The 13,917-nt window shown below is 45.6% G+C and overlaps 1 protein-coding gene across 1 annotated transcript; it reads left to right on the top strand.

The window, feature by feature from the left end:
* Nucleotides 1–1,431: 1,431 nt before the first annotated feature.
* Nucleotides 1,432–12,535, top strand: LOC103760746 (ATP-dependent RNA helicase DDX19B). Its single transcript, XM_018086326.2, is given in 13 exon segments — nt 1,432–1,451; nt 1,453–1,486; nt 2,588–2,636; nt 3,015–3,068; nt 3,975–4,110; nt 5,919–6,011; nt 6,657–6,759; nt 7,297–7,411; nt 7,560–7,737; nt 8,120–8,357; nt 9,402–9,564; nt 10,200–10,391; nt 10,779–12,535. Coding segments are annotated over 13 exon segments (1,437 nt in total). The 3' UTR covers nt 10,841–12,535.
* Nucleotides 12,536–13,917: the final 1,382 nt, after the last annotated feature.

Raw genomic sequence — 13,917 nt, 5'->3', positions numbered from 1 at the left:
CTAATTAATGTCTCAGATTTGGTCTTGGCTGCCTGCCCTGTTTCCATTGAAAATCTCCTCGTGTTCAGCTCCTGTGTTCAGCATCCTCCTGCGATGTGTTGCCATGGAAAAAATAAGCCATGACATCACCTCCACAAATAAAGCTGCAAAACCCCAAAGTTCACCTGTGGGGCTGGGAGGGGCTCCCACCTCTGAGCAGGAAACTTAATTAGATGGGAAAGCATCAGATGACAATATTTGATAATTATGGAGTTTACTTTTAAGGTAAAAACAAACCACAGACAGGTGTGTAAAGAGCAATAGTGAAGTGTCTGGCCCTGCTTGGGACAAGATTTCTCAGCACAGAAGGAAATAACAGTTCAGATGAAAGTTTCAGGCTGTGGGAACAAACGAAGTGGCTCCATGTCTCCAGTAAAAGGGAGAGAGAATATTGAGACAAGGAAATAACCCTCAGCTTGGGAACTTCTAGCTGGTGCCTGTGGGCTTGGCCATTTTACTGGCCCTGCTGCATGTAACAAAACACAAATTCAGACTCTCATCAAAGGCTGCTCCTTCAAACAAGGTTCAAGGAAGGGAAGAGCGGCCCAGTGAGGAAATCCCACAGGCTCCTCTCACACTTTTTTCCTTTCTACTTTCCCTTTTACTCCCCTTTATTCCAGGAGCTTTAAAGAACAGGTTTGACACTAGGTCTAAGCCAGATCCTGCCCTACAGTAAGAGACAGGACAGAAGTGACTCGTCCAGCTCCTGCCACTTCTACACCTCTGTGACTCATCCTACAACTTCATTTTCATCTACACCTCTGTTCCAGAGACAGAGCTGCTGTTCCCTCCCAAATGTCACAGCGTCTGTGTGATTTCCTCCAGCCTCACCTCCCAAAGGGACTCCATTCCACGGGAAACAGAAGCCCCAGCCCCACACCAAAGAGGGGGGCAGAGCCTACATCAGACAGCATGGTAGAGTCTGACCCCAAAAACCCCACACCACATGGGGGACTGAGCCCCACATCGTGCAAGGCACAGTCTGACCCTCAGACCTTTCCAAGACACATGGGAAAAAAGCCCACGCCAGACAGCAGAGCCTGACCCCACCCCCACACTACATTGGGATCCCAGCCCCACATCACACATTCCAGCCTCCCACCATACAGGGGTCACAGGCCCCACAAGATAGCATGACACAGCCTGACCTCCCAGCCCTAGACCATACAAGGGTCCAAGCCCCAGCACTAGATCATACCGGGATCACAGCCCCATCCCCACCCCACACTGCCCAGACCCTTCAAGCCCACTGCCCCCGCCACCCCCGGAACGCGCTGCCCCCGGAACGCGGTGTGCGCGGCCGCGGTTGCCCTGGCGCGGGCGGTGCCGCGCTGCGCGGCAGGCGCGCTCCCGCGGCGCCATCGCGGCTGAGCGGCCACCCCCGGGCCGGCCATGGCCACCGACTCATGGGCCTGGCGTGGACGAGCAGGAGGCGGCGGCAGAGTCGGTGAGTGCCCGCCGAGGGCTGCAGGAGCTCGGGATGATCAGGCCCAGATCAGCGGCGCGGGGCTCCCGGGGCCGCGGGGTCGCCTTCTCACAAGAAAACAGCGATCGCAGAAAACCATTTTTTCGCCCCATTTTCTGCCGCGGGGGCAGGGAGGACCTCGTGCCGTCACGGGGATGTCCCTGGGCTTGGGCTCTTCCTTTAGAACCAAAAAAAAAAAAAAAAATCTCCCTTTTTATTTTTTATTCATTTATTTATTTTAATTTCTTTTCCTTCATCTGTTTTTTGCGTATCCAAAGGGCAGATACGTCCCTGCCCTCCCCCTCCCCCTCTATCCATATACAGCACCGATTCAGGCACCCACCGAGCCTCAGTTATGTCTTCCAGCATCCAAAAAAAAAAAATCCCTTTTTCTCTTATTTTCTTAGGATCTACAGTTGTTCTAACCATACTGTGTTTTCTGTTTTCCCCCTCACCCTCCATCCAGACACAGCACCGTTTCAGGCAGCCACCCAGCCTCAGCTCTTGTTTTCCAGCTTCCAAAAAAATCCCTTTTTGCCTCCCCTTTTTTTTATGATAAGATCTAATTTTGAAATGGTGTTTTCCTGAGCCTCCAAGTGCTGCATTGGGCATGGAGAGCATTCACTGAGCCCCTGGATGTGGGGAGCACCCTCGACAGGCTGCTCTCCCTGGAATATCGCAAGTGGTGAAACAAACTCATCCTGGCAGACCTTGTGCCACCCGGGAGTGTGCTTGAATCCTGTCTCAGTCTTAGGATGTTGATTTTTTTTCTCCCATTTTCCATCAGCAGAGCTATTGGTGGAGACTGAAGATTCTGGAGAGAAAACACCTCCTTCTTTGTATTGTCATTACAGATTAGAAAACCTTGTATTTCTGTTAAAACTTTTGCTTAGAAATAGTTGTATTTGCCTTAAAACTCTTGAAATCAAGTTAATCTCATACTTTCAACCCTTCCCATCGAGCAGGGTTTGGGCTGGGGCTTGTGCAATACTTAATAAATCCAAAGCTCAGGTTTTCCCTTCTGGAATTAGAATGTAGGAATCCTTTGAATTTCTCTGATTTTGTGTTTTTCCTCATTTCTAGCTGAGCACTTTACACCTGAAGGATGAAAAAACCAAACCAGATGCCAATGGTGAGTTCCAGCTGCTCAAGTAGGCTTGAAATGGGTGGAACATTTTCCCGTGGGGTTCCAAGCGCTGCTGCCAAAGTAAATTCCTGATAAATAATGAAATTCCAGAAGAGGGAAAGACAAAGCTGAGGTTAGACAGCAGCAAAGACTAAATATTTTGCTGTCTTCAGGGAGCTCTGTGAGCAGAATCTGTTGGTGTGGTTGATAAACTCCACTTTGAGCTTGAACTTGGGTTTTCTCTGCACAGCAATGGAGCAGGGCAGTTGTCATCAGGAAAATGGGCTGTTTTGTAGCTTTTTCCACAATATTCCCAAGCTCCATGGGTGTGGGCTGTCTCTGAGGCCTGACCTCATGTGTGCCCCCAAAACTGTTTTAATTTAGGTGCTGTTGTCAAGGCTGACGACAACGTGGAGAAGACAGAGGAGGAGGAGAAGGGTAAGCGCCTCCTTGAAAAATGCTTTGTCAAGGAAATTAATATAATTATTAATTATAGTTATATTAATCTAATATATACTTAAAGTAAGTCTGCCTTATGTCCCAGGACGGCTGATCTTGTATCCTGCCCCCAAGGACTTAATTGTAAGGCATGTCCTTCCTCCATAATACTTTCAAAGCCATTGTGTTCTGTAATAACTTGGGAGACTCCTGGATTAGTGTGGAGAGAAATAAGGGTGTAGCAGTATCCTCAAGGCAGGACTGGATACAGGAGCAGTTGGATGACCTGGAGCTGGGATTGCTGTAGCAACCAACATGTTGCATTTATGCAGTGGCTGGTCAGAGGTGGGTAATGGCTCGGAATCTCAGAAGGTGGTTTTAGGAAACAGATTTAGTAGCAAAACCCCGAAGTGCAGTGGTTTAACCTCATTTTGGTCTCACTTATCCTCAGCCCTTGCAGTGTTTCAGTCATGGAGTCTTTTAAAAGTACCATTTATCCTCAGACTTCCCTTAGAAATAAAAATAAAGCCCTAAAAGGTATCTGCCCATGTGTCAGAGTGAGGCTTGAAGGGGCCCTTTACCCTGTCCCAGATAGAAACTAAGCTAAAATGTCTTAGATAAGCAGAGTTCTGGATCTGTTAAAGTCCTCCCTAAAACAGTGCTCTCTTGCTTCATCTTCCTGGATATTAAATGTGAATCCCTGGGATCTCTTGATATTTCATTCAGAACATTAAATGTGAATTCCTGGGATCTCATGATGTCTCACCCAGGAAGTTAGGGCTCTTTAAGCCATATTACCCTCTAATGAAGAATTTTGTCCCTTTTAACTGGCTCGGCATTTCAGTGGGAGCAACACCTGGAACAGGCTGGGATTGATGGATCTATGTTTTCTACCTCCTTTCCCAGAGGACAGAGCTGCCCAGTCCTTGCTGAACAAGCTGATCCGCAGTAACCTGGTTGACACCACAAATCAGGTGGAGGTGCTGCAGAGGGACCCTACATCACCCCTCTACTCCGTCAAGTCTTTCGAGGAGCTGCGCCTGTAAGTGCCTGCTGGGATGAGCCAGAGCCTTCTCCGCATGGAGCTGTTGAATCCTGGGACCAGAAATATTAAACAGGCTCCCTTCTGGCTGTATTTTTCAGTCAATTTTAGGAAGCCTCAAACTTAGGGAGAGCAGCTATGACTCAGTTTTGTGAGACTGACAGCAGATGTGAGTTTGGAGCCCATCAGGTAGCTGGAACCTCTCCTTGTGTCCTGAAAAATTCCCTGGTTGCACAGGAGATACCACTTAAATGTGCATGGATCTGTGTTTCAGGTTACTGCCAATTTGTCATTAATAAATGAGCGTATAATTTGTATTTAAATGCAAGGAGAGTTGTTTTATCTGGGTGCCTTGTGAAGGTGTCCAGCTGAAACAAGCGGTGAATAGCACAAAGAGAAAAGCTTTTCTCTCCCAGCAATACTGGGTTTATGTACTGGAGAGACCAGTAACATTAGTATTTTCTGACGCTTCCCATTGAAAACCTTTACCAGTGCAGCTTTCAAGTGATATCTGTATTTAAGGCATGTATATAAAATAATGTGCTAAAGAGTCTGTCCCATTAGATTGTTGTGGTTACTCTGATCTCAGGTTTGTTGCTCTACAAGTTCCACAGGGAAATGGGAACTGAGGAGCCTTCTCCCAGTGAAATGTCAGGATGCTGTTTTGCTTTGTTAATGTTAGTGGTTGAATGTAGACAAAAAAAAAAGGCTGACGTCCTGCAGTGCCTGTTAGACTAATTCCTGTATTTCAAAAGGCAAACAATCCCAGAGAGTTAATGACGGGGGCAGCCAGACTAATTGAGTCTTCATTTTGTTATGACTCGGTGTATCCTTGGCAACTGGTGCGGAATTGGGCTTTGTCTGTCCTTGCTTGGAGCAGCACAAGGTTACATTTTCAAAGAGCTTTTGTTCCAGCCATCGGTGGAAAGTAATACAGCATTTTTGCAAAAGCATGTTGTGCTGAGTAGGAAGTTATTGTAGTGGGAAATGTGGGCAGGAAACCTGTAACCTGCTTTGAAAGGAGAGCACTGGCAGCATCCAGGAAGCACTTGGGGATCGTCAGCTGAGACTTTCCAGCACCATAACCTGGATTGAGGTTGTTCAGGGATCTCCTTGTCTACACAAGTGTCTGATGAGAGTAGAAAGGTCCCTTGAGAAAAAGCAATAGGTGAGAATTTGTTGACCAGCAGTGTCACCACACAGTTTTGGGTGTGAGGGCCGAGTTGTACCCATGGATCACAAGGTGTAGTCACAGCAAACTAATTATCAGTCATTTCCCTCAGCCAGCATCGCTCTGATGTTCCACCGTCAGTTGTATTACAGAATCCACACGACCTAAAGTTCTTGCAATGATCTCATGATGTTTCTCTTCATCCAGTTCCTCACATTCTGAGGTCACTTTGTCCTGTGTTTGAGTTGTCAAGGAGTGATAATTTTGGCACCAAGATTAGGCATGGCTGAGGAAATGGGATTGGCCTGAAGGACAGGATTAATGCTTTCTGCTCTGGGATTCCTGGATAGTCTGAAAAGCTGCTTTGGAACAAGCAGTTCTGGCCTTAGACACAGGGTTTGCCCTGGAGCCGGGACAGGCAGGCTGAGTGGTAGATCCAGGGGTTCTTGCAAAACTTCCTTTCCAGATTTCCTGTGGTCACTTGTAACTTCCAGATGCTGATCATAGTTGCTTCACTGGTGGGACTGTAGCAGGGACAGCCCTAGGTCATCTTGTCGGGCTTTTTTCTCACCTTTTTCAACACAAATGAAAACCAAATGTACTTTAAAGGTCACGATATAAAAATTCCTATTTTCAGGAAACCACAGCTCCTGCAAGGAGTCTATGCCATGGGCTTCAACAGACCATCTAAGATCCAAGAGAATGCCCTGCCCATGATGCTTGCTGAACCGTACGTGCACATTCTTCCCGCTGTCTTCCAGTATGGAAGGATTTGAAAGGCTTAGCGTGCTTTTCCTGGACTTTGGATGGGAGGTGGGGATGGGGAAGCTGTCAGGCTATGGACTAAGGGTTCCCATGCCACTGTGTGGTCATGAACTATGTGACACCAGCCCTGGATTTGTCATTTTCCTAGGGCCAGTACCAAACGCTCAGTGCTGTGGTGTTTGGCTGTGGTCAGTCCCATTTTCCTCATCAGGCTGGGGAGAAATAATGTGAAATAGCTCAGAAATCCTGGGTGGGTGGGAATAGCTGAGGTGCTGCACTGCCTGCATGGCTGGTTTTCCTTTCTACAGCCCTGAGCTGGAATGTGTAAGGTACTGAGACACTGGGGGAGACATGAAATGGAAAAGTACTGACAGATAATCACAGTTCTCCTTGCAAATCTCCATAATCAAGAGATGTTGACAGAGACAGTTGGGCAGGAAGTAATTTCTACCCCATGGAGTGTAGCTGGCCAAATTAGCTGCCAGTCCAGAGCAAGGGGAAGCCTAACAGGTACCAAAATGCCACACACTGTGTTTTCTGTCTCACCCAACCCTGGGATTGTGTTTTTGTGGGGTTCACCCTCTGAGCCTGTGTCTGCTGTGCCCTGCAGCCCTCAGAACCTGATCGCACAATCGCAGTCCGGTACTGGCAAGACAGCTGCCTTTGTCCTGGCCATGCTTAGCCGTGTTGAACCCGGAAACAAGTATCCCCAGGTGAAGTTTCTAGGATGTGGCTGTTCCATGATGGATATCCTGTGGATGGGGCGTTCCGTGGTGGTGCAAAGCCATCTAGTGAAGAGCCTGAAATGTAAATTCATGGCTTGATGGAGCCATTATGTTGTTTCTTCTGTAAACTGCTTAACGGGGATGGACATTTGGGGAGCTGTTAAAATGCCTTTAGTGCAAAAGGTGTGGATTTTGCTCAAAACTTATTCCTTTCAGTCCTTCCCGTGCATCACACAGGATGCCATTGGTCTCTGAGGAGTTAAATCATTCTGGGAGGAATTAAATCAGAGAAGTATTGCAGGCTCAAGGGAGTTGGGAAAGTGGATTTGGGATGGAAAGAAAATATCTGACAACAGAGCCTGGAAAAGGACTTTTTTAACCCAGTTTCCTTATGGGGTAGTTGAGAAACTGTTCAGCTACTTGCATGTTTTCTTGAGAAGAACTTCAGCAAAGATTTTAAAAAGCAAGTGTGACAGTGTTGCCCTGGATGTTGATGATCTCAAACTTGTTATCCTGTCCCTGCAGTGTTTGTGCCTTTCCCCAACATACGAGCTGGCACTTCAAACAGGAAAAGTGATTGAACAGATGGGAAACTTTTATCCAGAGCTGAAACTTGCGTATGCTGTCCGAGGCAACAAATGTGAGTAGGGGGAAGTGCCACCAGCAGGAATGAGAAAATAATGTTTCTTAGGTGCACCAGGAGATGAAATAGGCTGGATCAGAGAGGGGCAGAGCATTTCCCTATGTGCACAGCCACCCTACAACAGCCTTCCTTTCTGTCTTGGCAGTGGAGAGAGGGCAGAAGATCTCGGAGCAGATTGTAATTGGCACACCTGGCACCGTGCTGGACTGGTGTTCCAAACTGAAATTCATAGATCCCAAGAAGATCAAAGTGTTTGTCTTGGATGAGGCCGATGTGATGATCGCGACCCAGGGCCACCAGGACCAGAGCATCCGCATTCAGAGGTAGGGACTTGGACCATAGGGACAGCAGGGCTGGAGTCTTGACTGGTGTCTTCACTGATGATGCAAAAAGATTAAAATTATAGATTTAGCACTAATTCATATTAGAGGCATAATGTCAGGAGATGACAAGCAGTTCCATTTCCTTATAGAATAAAAAGATTGTCCCTGGAGGAGGGCTTATTCCTTTTAAGAAGGCAAGTCTGGGTGCCTCTGGTCTGTGAGGGAGTGATCAGGGGTGGGTAAGATTAGTGTTAGTCTTTCCAGCCTCTGAAATACCTGGTTCCAAGGTTATTGTTCTGCTTTCCCTGCAGCATTAATCCCATCCGGATATCAGGAGATGATGGTGGTATGTGGGAACTCTGCCCATTTTCCTCTCTTGCAGAATGCTCCCTAGGGACTGCCAGATGCTGCTGTTTTCAGCCACCTTTGAGGATTCTGTGTGGAAGTTTGCTCAAAAAGTTGTTCCTGACCCAAACATTATCAAACTGAAGCGCGAGGAGGAGACCCTGGATACCATTAAGCAGTATTATGTCCTGTGCAACAACAGAGATGAGAAGTTCAGAGCTCTCTGCAATATCTATGGTGCGATCACCATCGCCCAGGCCATGATCTTCTGCCATGTGAGTGCTTCCAGGGAATGTTAGTCCTAGTGACCCCTGCCCAAACCATTCTACAATTCTGTAGTGGTTGCTCGTGTCAAAAAACTGGCCAGACATGGTTTTCAGAAAGAAACCGAGAACATAAATTGCCCTTTTGGCATCTCTGGCTTCCTCTAAGAGTGAAATCTTGAGAGCCAGGTTAGCACTGGCTGGTTTGTTTCCCTGGGATTGTCCATCCAGGAGACCACACTGGTCACTTTTACTCCTGAATAGTCATTTTATTTCCCGAAGTCCTCTGAAACAGAGTAACACACAGTTTTCCAAACCAAAGTATACTTGGAATTACTGCAGGGAAAAAACCAGTGAGGTTGGAAAATGGGTGAAAATCAGGCAGAATGAGGGATGGGGAATTTTTTTGCTTCTGTGGCTGATACAGAGCTGTCCCCTCATGTAATTGGGGATACATCTCTGGAGTCTCCCTGTGGATCATACTGAGACTTTGTTTTCTTTTTTTGGAAGCCACCATAACAACTTTTAGGGAAGAACCCGTGCTGACAGCACAGAACAGCCAGGTAAAATGAGCTCAGGGTAAAACTGGAGTCTGCTATAGCAGTTTGCTTTTAGGCTGTCTCAGGACATAACTGGAGCTCAAAAAACTGCATCATAACTGGATTTAATTCAAGGCTGCATAGAGCCTTCATGGGATTTCACAACTACATTGAGCTCTAACTCTGCCATTTGCCAAGCCGAGTAGTTTTGTTTTTGTGACCATTTACATGAGTTTTCAGTGTACATGTGTCATACCAGTCTCCAGCAGATTGAAATTCAAGGAGGAGAGGACAAAGAAAAGGTGTCTTTTTCTTAATCAAGGGCTCCTGTAGGGGCAGAGGCCCATTTTCCTCATTGTGATACAGTTTGTAACAGGGAGGGAGCAGGCACAGCACTTAATAGCCGTTTCCTTTTGAGACACAAACACAGCTGCTGAGCTTCCAGTGTCCCCCAGAGAGGTTTATTCCTGCTTTCCAGCATTAAAACTCCCTCTCAACTTTGGGCTGTGTGTTCCAGACTCGGAAGACAGCAGGGTGGCTGGCAGCAGAGCTGTCCAGGGAAGGCCATCAGGTGGCCTTGCTTAGCGGGGAGATGATGGTGGAGCAAAGAGCTGCTGTGATCGAGCGCTTCCGAGAGGGCAAGGAGAAGGTGCTGGTGACCACAAACGTCTGTGCCAGAGGTAGGACATGGTAGAGCGGGACCAGGGCAGGCTGGAAGGCGGTGCTTCCTAACACAACACACCCCTGGCCAGCTTGCAGGGAGAATTTCCCTCCTCATATATTCCAGTCGGGACAAATTAGTGTCCTTACAGTAAAGATACCTGTGGGCAAACACAGGATTCCTTGTTGGCTTCCTGCAGCTTGAGATGGAAAAGTCTATCCTGTGAGAATTTCCTGCTTTCTGGCACCAAGCCTGGCTTGTGCTGCTGACCCTCAGGGTTTGCAATAAACATGCTGAAGTATAGAAAGCTGAAAAATAGTGAAATCCAGTTCACTATTCCAGTAGGAATTTGTGTTGCAATTTGACATCCTAGAATAGTTAAGACAGGATAGTCTTTGGAAAAAAAACAAGTAGTCCTTAGAGCTTCACAGAGGAGCAGAGAATTTCCAAAATATTTAAGTGCTGGTTAAAGCATCTCCAGTTGCTTTTCCTTTGGCTGTTTCAGTGGGATTTTCTGCACTAACTAGATGTTTTTTTTATTTCCAAGTACCCTGTGAGAATATTGCAGAAAAGCTCCATTACAGAGATTGAGAAGGCTGTTTCTGCTCTAAAAGGATTTAAATGTAGTTGTATAACATGATTTCTTTTTGTCAGGGATCGATGTAGAACAGGTCTCTGTTGTTATCAATTTTGACCTTCCTGTGGATAAAGATGGGAATCCAGATAACGAGACCTACCTGCACCGGATCGGCCGCACCGGTCGCTTTGGCAAGCGAGGACTGGCCATTAACATGGTGGACAGCAAGCACAGCATGAACATTCTCAACAGAATCCAGGAACATTTCAGTACGTACCCCCAGGCTTTCTCCTGTCTCTAAAATCGTGGGATTCCTGCAGAATTCTCAGTAGCTGGATGCTGAGCAGATCTAATTGGCATTTGTTGAGCCTTAAACTGGTGGCAGAGGAGCACAGCAGGTGTTTGGTGTAGTGTCACTTGGGGTTGTGGCCTGCTGCCTGTGACATAAGTCAAGTGGTGTTTGCACATTCCAGAGATGGGTAACACTGGAGTACCCAGATGGGCCTCTGATAAAAGGAAAAAGTTTTAATTTATACTTTTAAAACCCAACTGAACATTCCCTGATAAACTAAAACTCCTCAAGTCCAGCTAAGGAGAGCAGCGTTCCCTTCTCTGTGATGTGTTATGAAATCTAACTAATTTCTCATCTTTCCTAGACAAAAAGATAAACAAATTGGATACTGATGACTTGGATGAAATTGAGAAAATAAATAACTGAAATAGCTGCTGGAACTGGTGTGTGCCCTGCTGTGGAAGCTCTCCCACTACAATTGGATCAGCATTTGGATTGGCACAGCCTCTCGGCTCGTCCCGAAAAGGACTCTTCAAGATATGAGTACACAAAAATTACCTCATTTTCAAAATTGCAGTTGGACTTCAAATTGTGCAACTATGGGGAGGAAGAGGAAGTGTTTACAGAAGCTTTTAACATTTCTTAGTTTAGCCTTAAAATGAGATGATCTTTGGAATTCTGAGAAATACACTTGCCAAAAGAGGGGCAGTATGGAATTATCTAAAATTTAAAAAGGAAAAAAGAAACATTATTGCCTTTAATTGGAATAATGTGCAGCATTAACCTGATCAGTTTAAATTCAACAGCTGAATATATAATGGATATAAGTAAAGAAAAAACAAAAACCCAAACAAGGCAGCTGGTTTTTGGCTAAATACTCAACTTATACAAACTAGGATGTCATTCTCTTGGCACTCCCCTGAGCTCTTTAAGTCTCATTTCTGGCTTCCTGATGGATTTGCCCTGCTTTTCCTTACGTATATTGTCCTGAGGATGTTTCCAGTAGCTCCTACTTGCAAACACAGGTGCCGTCTTGCTTTTGCTGGGCAGTATTTTCTTTTCCCTTGTCCTGGATTTGTTGGAATGGCCGCTCCCTGTGACAGGGGGTGGTGGTGACATGTTTAACATGGCTAAGGTGTGGGTGGGTGGGGTGGGAGGGGCAATATAAAGGGAACTGTACTAATTAATTGTCTGCTTAAAATCCTCTCTGTGAATTAAATCCCCCCATGTGATTCAGTTCCCTATGCTGTGAAACTCAGCATGGATAATGTACACAGCTGCTGGGCTTCACCCATCAGTTATATAGGAATAAAAGAAACAAAAGATCACGATAGCCTGTATTGACCAAGAAACTTACCTTTAGAACACCAAGTTTACCTGTTACAGTACCAGAGTTTTGAGTTAAATTGCTCAGCCAAATTGCAGGTGGGAAGTGCTCCATAGTGCAAAATAGGTCATTGGTCCCTGCCCTGGGGTGTTCTGTGGATGAGGTAGGAGTCACAGTTCCTGGAGGAGGAAGGATTTACACCTCCTGTGTGTTGGGACCATTCTCATGCGCACAGCTGGAAGCCTGTGGGCTGTTGCCCAGCCCAGTTTCCAGGAGAAGGAGGCTCCTGAACTAGAATTTAGGGTGCACAGCTCACGGCCCTGCTACTCAGTGTGGGAATCATGTCAAAACAAATGTATAAATTGTAAATTTAAACTATGACTTGTTTTATTTGCAATTCTGGCCACCATATTCTGTTCAAAGACAGGAACATGGATCCTTTTACCAAGTAAAAAAAGGCTCATTTAAAATGTACCTAAAATTTTAGGAAATTGTGCACCCTTTTATCAATTTGTATAAAAGCTTTAGTGAAGAAAAAAAAAACGCTTAAAATTAAACTTTTTGTATTCTGGGGTGTATCTATTTTTATTCTGTTGGAATCCTATTTAAAGTGGCAGGTGAGTGAGTGCTTGCCTGTCGAGTGGAAGACTTGATTTTATCACCTACTTTCCCAGTACAGCTGAATGACCTGGTGACAGCAGAGTATTGGGCTGAATTGTCATGGAAGCTGCTGCTGGTCCTGTGTGCTGTTTCTAATGTACTTTTAATTGGAATAAAGAACACATACTGAATGATCCCTTTGCTGATTTTTTGCTTGAATGCTCTGTTGGTGTTTAAAAGCCTCGGGTAAGGACATTCCCAGGAGTCATGGTAAGTTTTCTATTTATGACCACCTCATTCTGTGACAGACTGAATTTCAATGCTGAAATCCTTAAAAGATTCCCACAAGGAACTTTGTTAAGTGATGTCACACAATAAATGAGGTCAGATAAGTATTGTTATTCCTCCCAGTGCTTCTTGTGCTGGACTTTTTGCTTCTAAAACCTCCCCAGAAGAGTTTTGAAGGGAAGAGAAGGAGGACTGAGGAAGAAAATAGTTGTTTTCCCTGCACTGTGCTTGCCTAGATAAAGACTTCATGTGGGTTTTGGACAAAGAAATCATTAAAATGCTCATCTTCGGAGATGCTGTAATCGGGGTGAGGTGGTTAGAACCAAACTCACCCAGCTTTATCTTAGATATGCAGGAGGAACATCCTCCAGCATGAGAAGTCCACTGTGATCCAGGTTATTATGTTATCTTACTCTTCTGTTCTTGCTTAGAGCATCAGCCCCTGCACTTTCACATCTCCGTGGTGGTCCCTGTGTCTGATAACTGATGTCACTGATCCAAAGTGCTTCCTCCCTCACTGCTGTGTTGTATCCATCACAGGATGGAGATCCAAACTCCAGGAAGGCCAGTGCAAGGTGGTGTGGAGGGCAGCTGACTGTCCAGTGGCTGATCTGGGCAATACCTGATCTATCTGCCATCAAATTAAGGGCATTTCTTAAGAGGAGATGTGACGGATAAACCTCCAGCTCACATAAATCATTTGAAGTTCAAGTTTCATCCTGAAAGGTTTTATTGGCTGTACTATCACAGGATGGAAACACTCTGAAATGGTGAAGTAACACAGTACACAACAGTCAGAACAAGGGATTTAGCCACCTAATGCTGAAGGGAATACAGAAAATCATTCCTTTTCCTGAACTACTTTGCTCCCCGCTATGGTTTAGTTGAAGGCATCTGTGTGTTTCAATATCTGGGATTGCTGCTGTGCAATTCCATCACCCACAGCAGCAGGTAACTGTTTCATCAGGTACTAGTTCTATAAAGCCATGGACCCTGAACGCTTATTTAACATCAGATACTACACCTGTGATCAGCACCAGCATCAGCTTTCTGCTCCTGTTGTGTTTCTTCTCCTGAGCTGGGCTGGTTTGGCAGTTACACTGAGGTTTGAAATAATAAACTGGGTTTGCCTCAAACCATTTAAAGTCGCTCATCTCTGTAGTAAGTGATCCATTTTTTAAGTAGATTGAATTATTTGAATTTCCATTAGATACTAGAAGATATTTTTTTTAGCACAAGCACATTGTAGTTACCTAAACCTGCCAAACAGCCTTTTAATGATGGTTTA

This window comes from Manacus vitellinus, unplaced genomic scaffold (genome assembly GCF_001715985.3).
Source record: "Manacus vitellinus isolate BGI_N305 unplaced genomic scaffold, ASM171598v3 scaffold_92_pilon, whole genome shotgun sequence".
Lineage (NCBI taxonomy): Eukaryota > Metazoa > Chordata > Aves > Passeriformes > Pipridae > Manacus > Manacus vitellinus.
The sequence above is the reverse complement of the archived record's forward strand: the minus strand, read 5'-3'. Positions and strand labels throughout refer to the sequence as shown.